Source organism: Mesocricetus auratus, unplaced genomic scaffold (genome assembly GCF_017639785.1).
Source record: "Mesocricetus auratus isolate SY011 unplaced genomic scaffold, BCM_Maur_2.0 Super-Scaffold_100007, whole genome shotgun sequence".
Lineage (NCBI taxonomy): Eukaryota > Metazoa > Chordata > Mammalia > Rodentia > Cricetidae > Mesocricetus > Mesocricetus auratus.
In genome coordinates, this window is record NW_024429191.1 from 14,947,119 (window position 1) to 14,964,611 (window position 17,493).

Below are 17,493 nucleotides of genomic sequence, written 5' to 3' on the forward strand. Positions count from 1 at the left end.
CTAACTCAGATCAGCATGTGCCAGAAAAGAAAATACTCTATGGTCTCATCTGTGTGTAGAATCTAAGAACAATAAAGAGCAAGAGGATCAGGGAGTTTGCTGTGGGATTGGATCTCCTAGTCACAGCAGAAGTTACATCCTTATAGTCTCACCAACATGACAGCATGAATGTGAGCTGAGCAAGGATGACACCAATGGACATGCCAGACTAGGCGAGGAAAAGGCCACAGAGGCCTCAACCATACACAAAGAACCACAGGCAACTGAGGAATGTTGGGAGTGGGAGAGTTGGTCTTCCCAGGGAGAAGCACATCAACTGGTTGTTCAGTGCCAAAGGGTCAGCTCTGAAAACACACATACAAGTAACATTATAAGAACATACAGGTTATTTTCAGGAATATGAATATGTATACACATGTATACATATGCATACAATAACCACTTTTAAAAAAAGAGGCCATGAATTTGAAGGAGAGCAGGAAGGGCATATGGGAGAGTTTGGAGTGAGGAAAGATAAGGTAGACATGTAATTAAATTATAATCACAAAATAAAACATTAAATTTCAAGTCTAATATGTAGAGTTAGAAAACAAAAGCATGGTAATTGAGGGAGATAGAGTGGGCGTGTAGAGGAAATGAAGTTACAAAGTAGCAGATATACAAGGTGAAGAAGTCTAGAGTAAGTGAAGCATGAGGACTACAGCTAATGAAACAATAACAAAAACTGTGTAGTTGTGAAATGATGGGCAGCTCTGGCAACTTTCTCCACTCCCTCTTTGTAGTCCATAGCATCATGTTGTTCACCTCAACTATACATAATAAAAATGCATGAACTCAAAACTGGGATTAGAATGAAGATCTGAGTCTTGCTATCTGAGTGATTATTGACAAGTGATGTGTTGAATAGGAATAATCATAGTACCTGTCACTATTTGCTGATGATATGATAGTCTACATGAGTATCCCAAAGAATTCTACCAGGGAACTCCTACAGATGATAAACACCTTCAGCAAAGTGGCAGGATACAAGATTAACTCAAAAAATCAGTAGCCCTACTGTATATAGACGATAAATGTGCTGAGAAAGAAATCAGAGAAACCTTTACAATAGCCACAAACAACATAAAATATCTTGGGGTAACTCTAACAAAACAGGTGAAAGACCTGTATGACAAGAACTTTGAGTCTTTAAAGAAAGAAATTAAAGAAGATACCAGAAAATGGAAAGATCTCCCATGCTCTTGGATAGGCAGGATCAACATAGTAAAAAACTTACCAAAAGAAATCTACAGATTCAATGCAATCCCCAACAAAATTCTTCACAGACCTTGAAAGGACAATTCTCAACTTCATATGGAAAAACAAAAGACCCAGGATAGACAAAACAACCCTGTACAATAAAAGAACTTCAGAAGGCATCACCATCCCTGACTTCAAGCTCTATTATAGAGCTATAGTAATTAAAACAGCTTGGTAATGGCACAAAAATAGGCAGGTAGACCAATGGAATAGAATTGAAAACCCTGATATTAACCCACACACCTATGAACACCTGATCTTTGACAAAGAAGCTAAAATTATACAATGGAAAAAAGAAAACATCTTCAACAAATGGTGCTGGCATAACTGGATGCTGGCATGTAGAAGATTGCAGATAGATCCATATCTATCACCATGCACAAAACTCAAGTCCAAGTGGATCAAAGACCTTAACATAAATCCAGCCACACTAAACCTCTTAGAAGAGAAAGTGGGAAGTACCCTTGAACGAATTGGTACAGGAGACTGCTTCCTGAACATAACACCAGTAGCACAGACATTAAGATCAACAATTAATAAATGGGACCTCCTGAAACTGAGAAGCTTCTGTAAGACAAAGGACACAGTCAACATGTCAATAAGATTAAATAAGGAGAAAATTTCAGAGATTTCCCTGTGACTGCCATATGGGAAATATTCAAAAAGTTAGTAGATTCTATGTGATCTCGTTTTAGAAAACAATTAAACTAATGCCATATTCCAGCAAGTTAGACATGTTTTCTATTTTGTTTCCAAAACCTACAGATTTAGAATACCATTCTTTTAACTGATAGACTTTCAGCATATTTCCATGACAACAGAATAGAGACAGAATTCAAGTTCACTGACACCTCAGTCCCACCCTCATTCAAACAACAGGAAAACTGGGTTTCAAAATCCAGAGAGTGGAGCAGTATCTTCAAAACAATAGAGTCCCTTTCACGCCCCAGCTGCTTCCAGCACACATCTGAACAAAGCAGGGCCCCTGGCAAAGTGCTGCTTTGAAAGAGCCCCTGTGAAGAGCTCATACCATGCCCATTGTTTGGGTCATGACCACCCCTTGACAGAGTTGCTAGTACAGAAGGTGCTATGGGCTCCTGTGAGCCCCACTCTGCACCAGCTCTCTGCAACCCACACAGTGATGCTGGTGTGAGCATCTGCCAGCTCTGAAGAGCTGTAGACATTGCCAGGTGAAAAGATGGGGGTCTTAATACGGTGCCATCGGATACTCTCTGCAGAAAACAGCAGCAACATCACATTGTTTTATAATAACCAAGGATCTCACACTGGTCCCTCCGCTCACCCCTCCCCATGGTCTTATTTTACTGGCAACTGAAATGCAAATACTTCTTGGGCTCTCTGTCTAGAAGCCCCACCCCCAGCTTCCAAAGACAGGCCCCAGGGTGCTGACATACACAAGTATCAGTAGACAGAATGAGACTTTTCCCACCATTCCAAAAAGGACAAGCCAGGCAGCAAATAATAAATTGTGGGACATACGTACCCCCAGGACGGCCTTATGAAGAAGATGCTAACTAAATAAATCTGGCTAGCTCAGAACAACGCCTCCACTGTGGTCTAGGAGACAGCTAGGTGTGGTGGCCCAGGCCTTTAATCCCAGTACTCCTGAAGCCACAACCTTGAACTCACAGAGATCTACCTGACTCTGCCTCCCCAATTCTGGGATTTTAAGGCATGTGCCACCACCACCCAGCACATGTTATCTTTGTAATAAAACCCATTCACATCTATAAAATCCATTCATTGTGTTTGATTCATTCATACTGCGTGCACTTAGATATTTATGGCTCATAATTCTAGAGATTCAAGCAGCACATTGCAGCCTCTGGTAAGGTTCCCCCTTGGCACGTCACATCGGCCTCTACACTCCTCTATATCTGAGTGGTCTTTCTCCCACTCACTATAAAGCTTCCAGAATTCACTCATGAGGCTCCCACCCTAATGACTTTTCTTTCCAAAGGCCTTACCTGTAACACCATGGTTAAGTTTCCACCTGTGTCACACCGTTAGCATATAGCTTCAGAAACTGGACCCTTATATGAACTCAAAGTAGACAGATCCTATTTAAAACATAATGTTGAGCAAAGAAGGAGCTAACCCTATCCATTCTCGGCATGCAAAAATTCAGCTTCCGGAGGCCAGGAGTTGGTGGCACACACCTTTAATACCAGCACTCGGGAGACAGAGGTAGGTGAATCTCTGTAAGTTCGAGGCCAGCCTGGTCTATAGAGTGATTGCCAGGACAGGCTCCAAAGCAATACAGAGAAACCCTGTCTCAAGCAAACAAACAAAAAACCAGCTTCCAAGTGACCATGCCCCATATTGCAGAGATAGGTACCCATACTGGTTCTCTTGCAGATTTACTGGGTGAAGAGAAGAAACACAAAATGCTGACCCTGAGTCAAGCGCCTTGAGTCTCCCCTTTTTGACTAAGGTAACAAGTCCAGGAGCAGTGTGATCACAGCTCTCCAGGTGAGGAACCTGAAGCCACTGAGATCTCTGAGCTGGTAGAGGGAGTACTATTCTGATTCAGATGCTTTGAAAACAATTGAAAAGCACAAAGTGTGACGTAATTATCACTCAGTGTTCCAACCTTCCAAAGCTAATCATTGTTAACCTTGGGATATTTTAAAAACATATTTTTAGTATAGATAGCTTATACTAAGTAATTAAAACCGATGAGAAAATTACAAATACAAAAGTTTTCCTGCCATGGGTAGAATTAGATGTGTAAAACGTAGGACTATACTGTAGTTAGGGTTGTACTGTGGGAAGGGGTGGTAAATTTAGAGTAACAGGCCTGAGTCTACAGGAAGGTATCCCCTCACCCACCCACTCCTCGCCATTCCGCCACGACTTCCTGAACCATGCTCATCTTGTGTGTTCAAAAGACTTTCAAAAGTCAAGGCTGGGATGCTTCCTAGTCCTGGGCACCCCATTAGTTGTAACCCAAAAAAGAATCCTGCCAAAGCTTAACACTATACATGCAAGCAGCTCTCATTCTCAGTAGTGATTCCCTTATATGTTGCTTTGAAGTATGAAATACTAAGTTACCCTCTTCAAAGAAAGGTTTTCCATTTGCTTGTTTTCTTGGTTCACATCTGTTTTTAATCTGTGCTTGCTTGTATGTGATTCTGTGTGTGCTTGTGAGTGTGCTATGTTTATGGGTAGCTGTGTATTCATATGCGTGTACCTTTGTTGGGAGGTTATAGGTGTTTGCATGAATGTCATGTTGGGGTGCGTGCATACATAAGCACCTCTGCACACATCTGCAGGGAAGCAGGGCTCCACCGCCTGAGAAGCCTCATGCAACTTACCCAGCACCGCGGAGGACTCTACCTATCTTGTGGGCTGATGTGAGACCTGAGTAGGATTCTGTGTCCTGTAGGATTTGCAGGAGGAAGAAGCTGCCACTTTACCCAGCACACAGTCCCAGCTTGGGTACCTGCTCCATTGGGAGCTACATTTATATAACACTACTGTATGGCACAGCCTCTCTCTCAGAGTCAGGAGGATAATTTACGGCACCCTCCTGCATCTTGATGATGCTGATTTTTCTTTACAATAGTGTACATATTAATAAAGAGCTACATCTAGAAAGATCCACAGGCTCAAAGTCCCATAGTCCCCTGACTGTGGCAAATGCAGAGCATAGCAAACATCAAGTCAGCCAGTTAGGCCTTTGTTATGAAATGAACATTCCTAAAATAATAAAGCACTTTTTTTGTTCAGTAAACTTTAATTGCAGTCATTTCTCAAAATACTGGCGAGATTGGCTCCAGGATTGCCGCACCAAGCCCACAGATTCTTAAGCCCCTTATATAAAATGGTACCATATCTATGTAGACCATATGAAGGTCCTCACATATTTTATATTATCTCTATGCCATTTCTAACACCTAATAGTGGAAATGTCATATAAATAATCATAGTGCTGTATTGTTTATGGAGTAATGATAGGAACTGAATATACATATTGCAGATGCAATATTGTCTTGTCTGTTGTTGGTTGAACCCATGGATACAGAACCCATGGATACTGTAAGTGCCTGGGTTCCTACGGTGAAGGAACCAACATCTGAGGGACACATAGTCAATAATGACTCACCTCCACAGGTCTCCTGGATCCGTACCACATCGCCAATCTGTAGGGTGAGATGCTGGGCTCCACTGCCTTGGAAGTTGTAGATGGCTGTGAAATGGAACACGGAGACAGTCAGTGACACCTCTAGGTATCTTGACTCCTTGGTCCACCTTGCTGCCTCTGCCTTGAGTGAATCTCACACTTAGGAAAGCCCACATGGGTTAAAGAAAGCCAGAGAAAAAACCAACTGCCTGCCTCAATCATCAACCATACCCACTTAAAAACTGAACCCCTTCCCACATTAGTCTTGTACTGTAGCCTTGACGACCAGGAGACTGCTTATACCATCCATACATCTGGCCTTTTGCTGTGCTCCAGGCATGAGATTGTGTATCTTCTTCTTCCTTCCTCACAAGCAACCCATTGTAAAGCAGGAGCTATGAGCCCAGAAATGGAAAGGAAGGCATTCTGGCCAGTCACCAAGATGAGAAATGCCAGGAAACTCTAATCCAGCTTCCATACTCTCACCCTCTCTGTTGGGCTGCCTTCTGCTCCCCATCTCCCCATCTCAGCAACAGAATCCTAACATGCAGGGCTCTCTACTACTCTGATACCACAAGATTGTCTTTGTCCAATAAGTAGGATGGGATGGGCTAGAGGTTTGAAAGCTACCAGATTGTAACACTGCTTAAGGTTGTGAGCCTTTAGGATGTTCTTGCTGGTGGAAACGAGTGACTAGGGGTGGGCCTTTGATTATGCCTTTTGCTAATTCCAGTCGTTGCTTCCTGATCCATTGCTTCAGAAGGACAAGGCATTGCCAGGAGCTCCCAACCACCACATAGCCCTTCTGCTATGCCTTCCACCCATGGTGGCCAGAAATTCATTTGAAATGGTGAGCCAAAATAACACCCCTCCTCTGAAGCTGTTACATCAGGCATTTCGTCACAACCAAAGAAAGCAACACAAAACATCTTACCTGCTTCCTAACCAAGCACAGCCAACCTAGAGCTCACCAGAACAAACCCTCAGGCTCCTGCAGGCCACAATCACACTGTTTCCTGAAGGTTGTAGTGTTCATGGAGGAGTGCTTAATATTCAGGAACGCATTCCCATCCATGGGCTGGAGAGTTAACTCAGTAACAGAGCGGTTCCTTAGCAAGTGCAAGGTCCTGGGTTCACTTCCAAGCATGACGGTGGGGGTCGGGGTAGGGATTCCAAAAAACACCAAGGGAACCTGCATTCTCATCCAAACTGTTAGTTCCTGGGGGCGGGAGTTGTCACAGACTTCTCTAGTCGTTTGGAACATGAGATCTCCCACATCATTGCAAGGAGGGGTAGAGGGGTAGGTTGATAGTAGCACAGTCATGGTCTCCTTTCCCCATGTCAGTGGCAGTCTTGATGATGGCTGCCTAAGTCACTGATGTAGGTTCCTGGAGCTGTAAACAGCAGAAGGACCTCGTCTCAAAAAGTTTTAAGGTGTGTGTGCGTGCGTGTGTGTTCCCTGCACGACTATTACATCTCTAGCTCTGAGCACTCATTTACAGAAGCCAGCTACCTTCACCCACCAGGGCAAAGATTTTAAGAACAACAACAACAAAAATATCTTCCCCAAACCCTGGGAATTTAGGATTATGATTGAAATACTTCTAAGAATAATGGCTTGAAAATACACCCACCTACACCAAAGAATTCCCATGCTGTGCATGAACGTCAGACACAAGCTGAGAGAATATGTCAAGAAGCCCTGAACTCTCAGCTCTGACTGAGTCTCAACAGCCATGCAGGCAGGAAGTTAGGCTGAGCAGAGTCGCTGAAGGCATGTCAGCATACAGAATCAGCTGCAAACACCAGAGTTTTCCTCCCTTTCTTTTGACTACAATTATTTAGGATCTCCAGTTCACACACACTGCACAGTCTTCATAAAGATATTTCCAAAAAGCGACTAACCATACAAACACTACCATCATCCAAGCACTACCATCTCAAGCAATGACACCAGGCTCTGGGCAAGAAGGAGAGCATGTCTTTCACAGCTATAACATCATAATTAATATTCAAATATTCATAATAATATCTAGTTTTCAATTCAAAATTATGAGGTATATTAAGAAGGAAGATAGCATAGTCAGTTCATGGGAAAGAATAAATTAAAAGAAAATTGGGCAAATAAAAGCACAAATATTGGACTTGGGAGATGAAGGGTTAAATCAACTGTCTTATGTACATTTAAAGAACTGAAGGGAAATAGGACACAAAGCATAGGGCACAAGCATGATGACTCTGAAGTAAACAGTATCACTGAAGACATAGAAATTGCAAAAGTAGAGCTGGGTATGGTGGCATGCAGCTACAATCCTAGCACTAGAGGCTGAAGCAGGAGGATCACAGGTTTGAATGAGGTCAGTGTGGATTCATAGTGACAACTTACCTCAGACAAAGAAATTAAATAGAAACTCTGGACAGAGACAACAGTAACAATAGGAAAAAAATTCATCAAAGAATTTCTACAGCAGATCAGTAAGGTGGGAGAGAAAATGGGCGATCTTGAAGATAGGGCAGCTGAGATCAAACCAGACCAAGATGCATCAAGAGAAAATGGCAAACAAAAGCAAGCCAATCAGAGACCTATGTGTTGCAACAAAATTATTGTCATAATGGGAGTTCCAAAGGGAGAGGAGAGATAAATCAGGCAGAAAAAGAAATGAAGAAATAATGGTCAGAAACCACCCAAGTTTAATGGAAGATGTGAGTCTCCATAGCAAGGGAAACAGAAGCAGGATGATCTCAAAGCACTGTGCACTGAGACACATTTAAGTCCAACTGTTTCACACAAAGACGAAGAATTTTTAATGCAGCAAAGAAACAAATCACTCTATACAAAGGATCCTAATGAGATCAAAGCACAGGGCTCTCGTTTAAAAACCATGAAGGCAATTAGGAGACTAAAAGGGGAAAATAATCAGCAGATGGAGAATTCCGTAGCTAATAGGATTTCCATTCAGAAATGAAGAGAAAAATTAAGAACTTAACAAAACCGATTTAAAAAAAAAACTGTCTCCATAGCTAGTAAATTACACCACAGTCTCAATGAACTAAGGTGACTGAGATAAACTCATAAAGCAATAATCATATGTCTATGATAATGGGCACACAATGTGAAGATGTGATTGTAATGTAATATAAAGGGTGATACCACAGCAAGGCATATACTATGGCATACGACTAATATCAGCTCTGACTAGATTGTTATAAGAGAATGTAATGAATTGTAAAGACCAAGGTAACCAGTAAACAGTAACAAAACAACTTCAGGGGCTGGAAAGATGCCTCAGCAGTACGAGCACCAGCTCATCTTCCATAATACTCTGGTTTGATTGCCAACTCTCACTTGACAACTCACAACCATCTGTCACCCCAATTCCAAGGAGATCTGGCGCCCACTTCTGGCCTCTCTGGGCACTGTACACGTGTGGTATGTAAACAAAATATCCATATACATAAAAAATGAAGATGAATAATTTTAAAAATTAAGCAACTCAAAACATTTAGAAAGGGAAACTAGAATTTGAAAAATATAGACAAGTAGGAAAGAAGGACAAATAAGAACAAAGTATAAAGATACACAGGTGTAAACCTGAAGTAATGAAACCCTCATTAAAGCACGAATAGCAAAAGGGAAAAATAATTAAATCCTGTTAAATCCAACAGTACACAATTTATAAAGTAAAAATATTTTATAAGGAAAGCATGTGACTGATGTGAATTAAAAATGGAGGTTTTATTTTAGTTTTTCCTTGTTTGTTATTGTTTTTTCTTTTTTTAAGAAAAAACCTGCCTAAAATAATCTTGTAAAAAGTGTGTATTTTTAAAATTTTGTTTTAATATACATTATTATAAAGCCAAAATATAATTGCTTTCAGATTTGGAGTTTAAAATATAACTATAGAGGTGATCCTGATTCTTTTTTTTTTTTAAGTTTAAATTTAGATAAGAAACAAGGTTGCTTCACAAGTCAGTTCCAGGTCCCTCTCCCTTTCCCTCCCCTCCTCCTGTGCCCTCTCCCCAACTCCCCCATTATCCCCTCATTTCCCCAGGGAGGGTGAGGCCCTCCATGGGGGTGTCCATAGTCTGTCATTTCATCCAGGGCAAGGCCTAGACCCTCCCCCAAGAGTTCAGGGTGAGAGTGCATCTCTCATTGTTGGATGGGAGTCCAAAGTCCATGTGTATACTCGGGATGAGTACTGATCTACTGCCCAAGGCTCAATAGATTACCTAGGCCTCCTCACTTACACCCACATTCAGGGGGTCTTGATCGGTCCCATGCTGGATTCCCAGGCTGATGCCTGGATCCTCATTCTTTGACGTCTCATAAAATGAGACATTTTGTAAATTAATGCATAACAAAACTGAAATAAGATTATTTTCCATTTGAAATTTTATATAGTTTAAAAGCGCTTCTGTGTTCTTTGTTGTTACTGGGTCACTGCAGATCTTTAGTGGAAAGTTTATATTTAGCTAAACTGTTATGTTAATTAAGAAATGCATAAATCTTTTATTCTTAATATTTGTAATTCTAAATAAATCGATCTATGAAATTTGAAAAAGAAAGAAAAAGATCCCAATCCAAGTACATATTGTTTCCAGAGATTTGCTTTAGATACACTAGTAGGTTAGATGTTTAAATGTCCTATATACACACAGTAAACAAAAAGGAGCAATGGAAGGTATACTAATAGTAGACAAACAGACTTTAAGTGAAACTTTAATAGATGAGACCAAAGAACACTCTATCCTGGCAAAGGATCCACACACTAGGTAGGGATAGTTACAAATATACATATACCTAAGAACAGAACAAAATATATTAGCAAACACTGACAGGTAGTTCCACAACAGTAGCTGAAGATCTCATTAACCTGTTACCAGCAATGGATAGAAAGTTAGGCACAAAGTCAAGAAGGAAACAGAAGAATTAATCAGTACCACAAACAACTGGATCTAACCAACATCTGTAAAACACTGCCCTCTAGAATTCATGTTCTCCAGGTACATGGACATTCTACAGCATAGATCACAAGTTAGGCCACACAATGAGTCTTGGTGCGATAAAATGACTAAAATAATGAAAAGTATCTTTTGTGACCACACAGAAATAAAGCTAGAGATCCCTACCAGAATCAAATCTGAAAAAAAAATCACAAGGGAGTGTAAAAAGCATAGGCAAAAGTAAAACGACTATCAGACTCACAAGAAAAATTAGGAAATCTTTTTGGAACAAATTTAAATGAAAACAAAACCCAACAAAACTCACTAATACCACAAAAAGCATGATTAGAAAATTTCATAGCTGTTAATATCTGCCTGGAAGCACAACATAGACCTCAAATTAATTATCTATTTTTCTACTTTTAACAACTAACAACAGAAACAAAAGCTAAGCCCAAAGGTAAAAGAAAATAATACAAATTAAGCAATGAGAAGTACACTAGAGGATAGAATGCAATAAATACTCAGCAAAACTAGAATTTGCTCCTTTGAAGATATATACAGGTAGGTAGAGAAAATACTTCAAAAAGCATTGTGGGTAGTCTTGGCTTAACAGGAGGGATATGCAAGTAAAGACCAGTATCCCTTGTGGACATAGATGCATGCATCCACAAGAGATTAGCAAGTGGAATCTAGTGACATATTAAAAAGATGCCATGGACAAGTAGTAATTTCCCCAGAAATGTAGGATTCCATGCTCAGTCTTAGTGTGTGGGAGAGGGGCTGGAACCTGTCCCAACCTATTGTACCAGACTATGTTGACTCCTCAAGGGAGCCGTTACCCATTGGGAGGAGTGAACTGGGGATGGACCACAGGGGGAGATAAGGGTGGGTGGCAAGAGATGAGGGAGGACACGGGCCTCACAACAGACCAGAAGCAGAGGAAGTGAGGAGGAAAGTGGCATAGATAAGAAACAGCCCCCCAAAGGACCACTGCCAGCTAGGAACCACCCTCCAAAATTAACACCAGCAGCCAGTGGCCACCTTTCCATCACATAGGTCTGTAGGGGAACAATTCTGATTCTAACTATAACAGGGGCTTATCTTACACCTTCAAAACTTAACTCAAAATACGTCAAGATCATGCGTATTTATAAAACTCTTAAGAGAAATATGGCTGTAAGTTTTTATGATCTGAGTTGGCCATGGTTTCTTAGATGGACATGTGATGGCTTGAGTGAGAATGATCCTATAGGCTCACATACTTAAATGTTTGGTTCCCAGTAGTAAACTGTTTAGGTCGGATTAGAATATGTGGCCTTATTGGAGGAATTGTGCACTGAGGGTTGGCTTTGAGATTTCAAAAGTACATGCCAGGCCCAGCCTCACTCTTTCTTTCTGCTGCCTGTGGGTCAGGAAATAAACTCTTAGCTACAGCTCTAATACCATGTCTGCCTGCCACCATGCTTTCCACCACGACGGTCATGGACTAACCCTCTGAAATGGAAAGCAAGCCCCCAATTACATGTTTTCTTTTATAAGTTTCCTGGGTCCCGGTGTTTCATCAAACCCTAGGTAAGACATATAACAAAAAATGTCTGCTATTTTTAAAAATAGGAAGGCAATTTGTACTTCATCAAAAATTTAAAACCTTTGTGCATCAAAGCTTACATCCAAGAAAGTGGAATGATGTAATTTTTAGGGGAAATGGATGCAGCTGGAAAATACACTGAGAATGGTATCCAGGCTCAGATATAGAGACACCCTCACATTTGTCTCTTATATGTGGATCTTAGTTTTGAATCTTTATGTTTGTGTGTTTGGGTCAGAATATTTGTAGAAATCGGCAACCTAGAAATGCCCCCCCAAATGGAGAGGAAATGGCCTTCAGAGCAGTCAGACAGTAGAAAATATATCATTTTAAAGTACACAGATGGAGAATTTGTGGGTGGATAGGTTAATGCATGGGTGGGGAGGAGGAAAAGATGAAAGAGAAGGTCAATCAAAACTAAGGATTCACGAAAAGGCCAAATAGAAACCCACTACTTTGTAAGCTAATTAATATATAATTTTTGGAAGAGTTTGGACAGGGTTACTCTACAAATGTGGATAGTGTTGCTCTACAAGCCTCAGGTTATAAAGCCAACATCCCAGTGTCAAGCATGGAATACCTCCCTATGAGTTAGTAACCAGGGAAGTTCCAGAGGCCCCCCAAAATGATATAGGCCATTGTTATTGCTCTTGGTTACACACAGAGCTAAATAGTAAGACCCTGCTGTGGAACCCACAACATATTTTGGTTGCAGAACATAGAGATAGCAAGTTGGAACTGAGCTGGAAGCTTCCTCCCTGCTGGCTAGCTCTCACAGTGCCCAATGGTGCTCTGCAGGCTGATGAGGGAGAAACATCACCAATAGCCTTACCAGTGGTGGACCTGCATTGTACAATAATGATCATCCAGCAAGATATACCCACTTGTGTGCAATAGTGAGATGACTCTCACAGGGATTGCAAACTGATTTCTGTTTAGTTTTGAGGCCTGCTCCACAGGAGGGACCTCAGCCTGGTACTGTAATACAAGGAATCACAGTATTAACTATTTACACAAAAGCTACAATGCACATAATTCAGTGTATAAATATACATGTAGAGTTTTAATCAGCTTTTATCATCTGAATTGATGGTGCCACTTCCAAGAGCCAAAGAACACCTAACGAAAACCCCAAAACTAGAGAGGAGAAGCCCTCTTTTGAGTTGTTTGCCAGAGTTGCCTAGGGTTGTATGCTCCCAAACATACAACCTTTTGCTGTTGCCCTTACTTACCCTCTAGAAGTAAAAAAGTAAGTCCCTATTGCTAAAGACAGCAACACTTGAGAAACAGGGCCCAGAGGTTCCCAAGTTGGAACTGTCCTAAAAGCCACCTCCCTGAAGACTAGCTTTCATGGTACTAGAAGGCACCATGCAAGCTTACAAAGGGGAAGTAACCACCAGTCCTTCCCAGCTATAACATCTATAAGCACAGTAACCCTAAGGGTGCAGTAGTGGTACACATACCTTGGCAGTGACTGACAGCTCTCTAATTGGACTAAGACCTGCTCAACAAGAGGAATACCATGCCTGGTATCTGAACCTGGCATCAACTCGGTGCTAATGAAATCACAGTTATTGGAGAAGAATCTACAGCCACTAGTTTACTAAACCAGCACAATCCCCAACAACAATCTATAAACATTGGTCCCTATACCCACAGGTAAGTGCAGTCTTCATCTCTCATCAAGGAAATTTCTCTTTGCAACAGATAGAGACCACTACAGAAAACAGCAACCATTCAAAATGCAGTTAAGGCTCAGTCTTAATGGATGCATCTGTACAACACTCCGGCATCTAAGACTCAGGGGACATTGCAAAAGAGTGAGTGGGAAGGTTAGAAGAGTCAGAGGACCAGGGCATTTGCTGTGAGATTTAATCTGCTATTAATATTAGAAGCTACACACATAAAATCTCACCAACAAGACTGCCCCCAATGTGAGCTGAACATGCCAACACATATGCCAAAGTGGACAAGAAAAAGTCCAAAGGCCTCAACTCTACCAAAAAAAAAAATACAGATAACTGAGGAAAGTTGGGAGTAGGAGAGATGGCCCTCCCTAGGGAAGAGCATACCAATTGGTTGTTCAGTGTGAAATGGTCAACCCTAAGAAAATACAAATAAATAACATAATATGGACTAAATAGGTTATATTTAGGAATATATATACATATGCATATATATACATATATGCATGCAATAACAATTAGTGAAAAAGAGACCAGGGACTTGAAGGAGAGTGGAGAGGAGTATACGGGAGGGTTTAAGGAAAGTGGAGGGAGAAATGCTGTAATTAAATTAAAATCTCAAAAACAAACAAATAAACAAAAGAACTCATGAGTGGAGATGTCGCAGACCCTAGGGGAGAACCTTCTCCTGTTGTTTAACTAAGTAGACAAGCCATCAAAGTATGCTTAGATATCTATATCTATAGCCATAAAATAGTGCTGCTCCCAGCCTTCAAAGAAGCTGCTTTTGCAATGGGCAGCGGGTAATGCAGAGATTCACAGCAACAAAGCAGATTTGTAGGAAACGTCTAGACTGTTCCGATCTTTGTAAAGAACTCTTACATTTGACCAACAAAGAGACAACATAGACCAATTTGCAAATGGATAAAGGAATTAAAAACCAATTTCACCAGAGACCCACAAATAGCGATGAGGACATGAAAAGATCTTCGTCATTAAAGTCATTAGGGAACTGCCAATCAGAACCACAGCACGCCACCTCATACCCACTGGTATGACCATAATTATTCTTTTAGTGTCTGAAAGGTATGCAGAAAGATTGAAATCCTCCAAACTTAGCATGGGAACAAGATGTGAAACAATTATGGGACTGTGTGCCTTGTCTTCAAAGGCGAGCAGAATTAACATGGGACCCAGCAATTCCATTCCCAACTCATACCCAAAAATTGTCAACAAGAGTTCAAACAAAAAGCCTTCACATGAATTTTCATTGGATGCTATTAGCATAAGCTAAAAGATCAAAACAACCTAGATATCTATCAGTAGCTGTATAATCAAAATGCGGTATATGCACACAACGGAATACTATTCAACCAGATAAAGGCACGAAGTGCAGGTTCCTGCTACCGAACAGATGGTACTAGAAAAACATTATACTAAGTAAAAGAAGTCAGACCCCAAAAGCCACATACTGCTCCACTCCATTTATATGAGAGATCAGAAACAGAGAAACAGGTGGCAAGCAGCTAAATGGCCCCTGGGGCAGAGTGAGGGCTGACTGCTTAGTGGGTAATAGATTCATTTTGGAGAAATGAGACTCTTCTATGGCTAGGCAATGGGAATGTAGCTGTGGTCAGTACTATCGAACTGTGCAACTTAGAGTGGTTTTTAAAAGAGGCAAGCTGAGAATATGTGTTCACTCAAAATTATGAAGAAACAACTGGGCACCGAGCACCCAAGTGTGCTGAGGTGCTGCTAGGAGGGAGAAGTGCGTGTTTGAGCAGGAGAGCAGAGAAGAATGTTGGGCCTTGAGGAGCCAGGGACCAGGATGTGGCAGCCACGTGTGGAGCGTGCCTTCAGTGATCCACAGTCATCAGTAACCTAGCAAGGGTATCAGGCAGCCTGGCCTTCACAGGCACCTCCCACCTACTTTGACAGCGGACAGCTGCAGGCCAGGCTTCCTCTCTGTGTCCTAAAGTAGGCATCATTGTGCTAGCTCTGACTACCCGGAAAGGCATGTGGGGAACCAAGCAAGTAAATTACACTTTACACAGGGTAAGGTTCCTAGAGAGAAACTGTACTTGACCAGGCCTAGCTAACCCAGAAGGGAGTGGGGAATGATGCTTGCCCTGACAAGAACCAGTGTTCATCAGGCATTTGCCTTGTACTAGACACCGTTCGAAGCTCTCTCCTCTTACACACTCACTCATCTAATCCTCACGGTACTGCTGCCAAGCAGGGAAAGAATGCTGTCCATATGTCAAATGAGGAACAAAGATGTTAATCAAGTTACCCAGTGTGTCCCAGTGCCTGAGCTGGGAGTACACTGCACCATGCCTGGCCCTGTGCACCATGCCTGACCCTGTGAAGCAGCCCTTGGCTTCTATAGATTGTTCTATAGACACGCCCTCTCACTCATCCCCTTTCCCTCTTCTTCACCCTCCCACCTCTGTAACATATGACCCCCTAAACCACAGCAATGAGAACTGAGTGACTCAGAAAAATGCCAGTTCTGCCATTTTGTGCAGTGTGACCTCCCTGGGTCTCATGTCCTTGCATGATGGTATCTATGGGACAAGGTTACTAGGATACTAAATGGGTCCAGTGCAAGGTGTGTCCTATCTCCCTAACCTCTCTATGAGAATGTTAGTGATGGGGATGAAGGGGCCTGAGAGGTGAAGAAGCTTAGGAAGATGAGGCAGGGTCTCAGACCCCAGCTCAGGTGGTCAGTTCTGTCCTTCACCGGCTCTGGCCTCAAGCCCAAGGCCACAGTGTGCCATTCTGTTTGTGCACCACACAAGGCCAAGAGAGCAGTGGAACCAGCACCAAACCCGACTGGGGTCAGCCTGCCCAATTGTACCTCTGCCCCACACTTTGTCCTCTGTAATCCAGACAGCCTGCTTGGACAGGAGATGCCGGTGAAGGATGCTAGGATTTCTGCTCTGGTCTCAGGCACCTCTGCAGCAGACCTGGGCAACCTGAGCACAGGCACTCAGATTAACAAGCCACCTGTGATTCGTTAGCTTCTACCAAGCATTCTGAGACTTCCTGCTTCCTCTAAATAACCCAAAGAGTGAGACAACACCCAGTCCCTTTTCTTCCAAGACAGCCAATCACAACTCTGAATGAGCAAATGATGGAACCACACACCACCTACACTCAAACACCTCTGGCCTGGGCCTGCCCTCTGGCACCGTTTCCTCATTTGCAGTCCCAGTTAGCCAAGATTCCATGTGGCCACCCTCGTTCTCAGTGAAGTTGATTTTATTTGCTGTCAACAGTTTCCTAAAAGACCCAACCCAATATTAGTCGCAAAAGGCACACACAGCCACAGTAAGAGCTCCAGCGTTGTGTGTCAGGTTTCTTTCTATCAGTATTACAAAATCTCCAAAAGCCAGCTAGTCAGAGCACCATAACTCCTTCCAAGCTTCAGGTCCCCTTTAATTCCACTTTGCAGCAGTTTGCAGTCAGTGACACAGAGGATCAACATTCAGTGAAGTTAATCCTTTGTCTAAGAGCAAGTCTAGAGAGAACCCCAGGGACCCAGAGGTTTCTCTTTGGCATAACTGAGTCGTTTCCTATTCCTTCCCCACATGGCCCAGCTTACACGTCTCTCTCTGCACTGGCTGCTGGTGCTTGGACACATGCCAGTGTGCTAGTGTCCTTGTTAATCAGGCTCTGCACTGACGCTCTGCTCCTCCAACCCACAGCTTGGCCTTGGGACTCAGCCTTGGAGCTGACAGGGCTGCAGGATCAACTGCGGTTTCCACCGAAGGAAACCACCCAGATGCGGGTCCGCCTATGCAGCAAATCAGGTCAGTGCACAG

The 17,493-nt window shown here is 42.3% G+C and overlaps 1 protein-coding gene across 1 annotated transcript in view; it reads right to left on the bottom strand.

Annotated features, from left to right (window-relative positions):
• The window catches only part of Dock2 (dedicator of cytokinesis 2), a 409,830-nt gene that overhangs the window by 378,067 nt on the left and 14,270 nt on the right, over positions 1–17,493 (bottom strand). Inside the window, exon 2 of the mRNA XM_040748446.1 lies at positions 5,429–5,512. Within this exon, the coding sequence (XP_040604380.1) occupies positions 5,429–5,512 (84 nt within the window). The remainder of the gene's footprint in view (positions 1–5,428; positions 5,513–17,493) is intronic.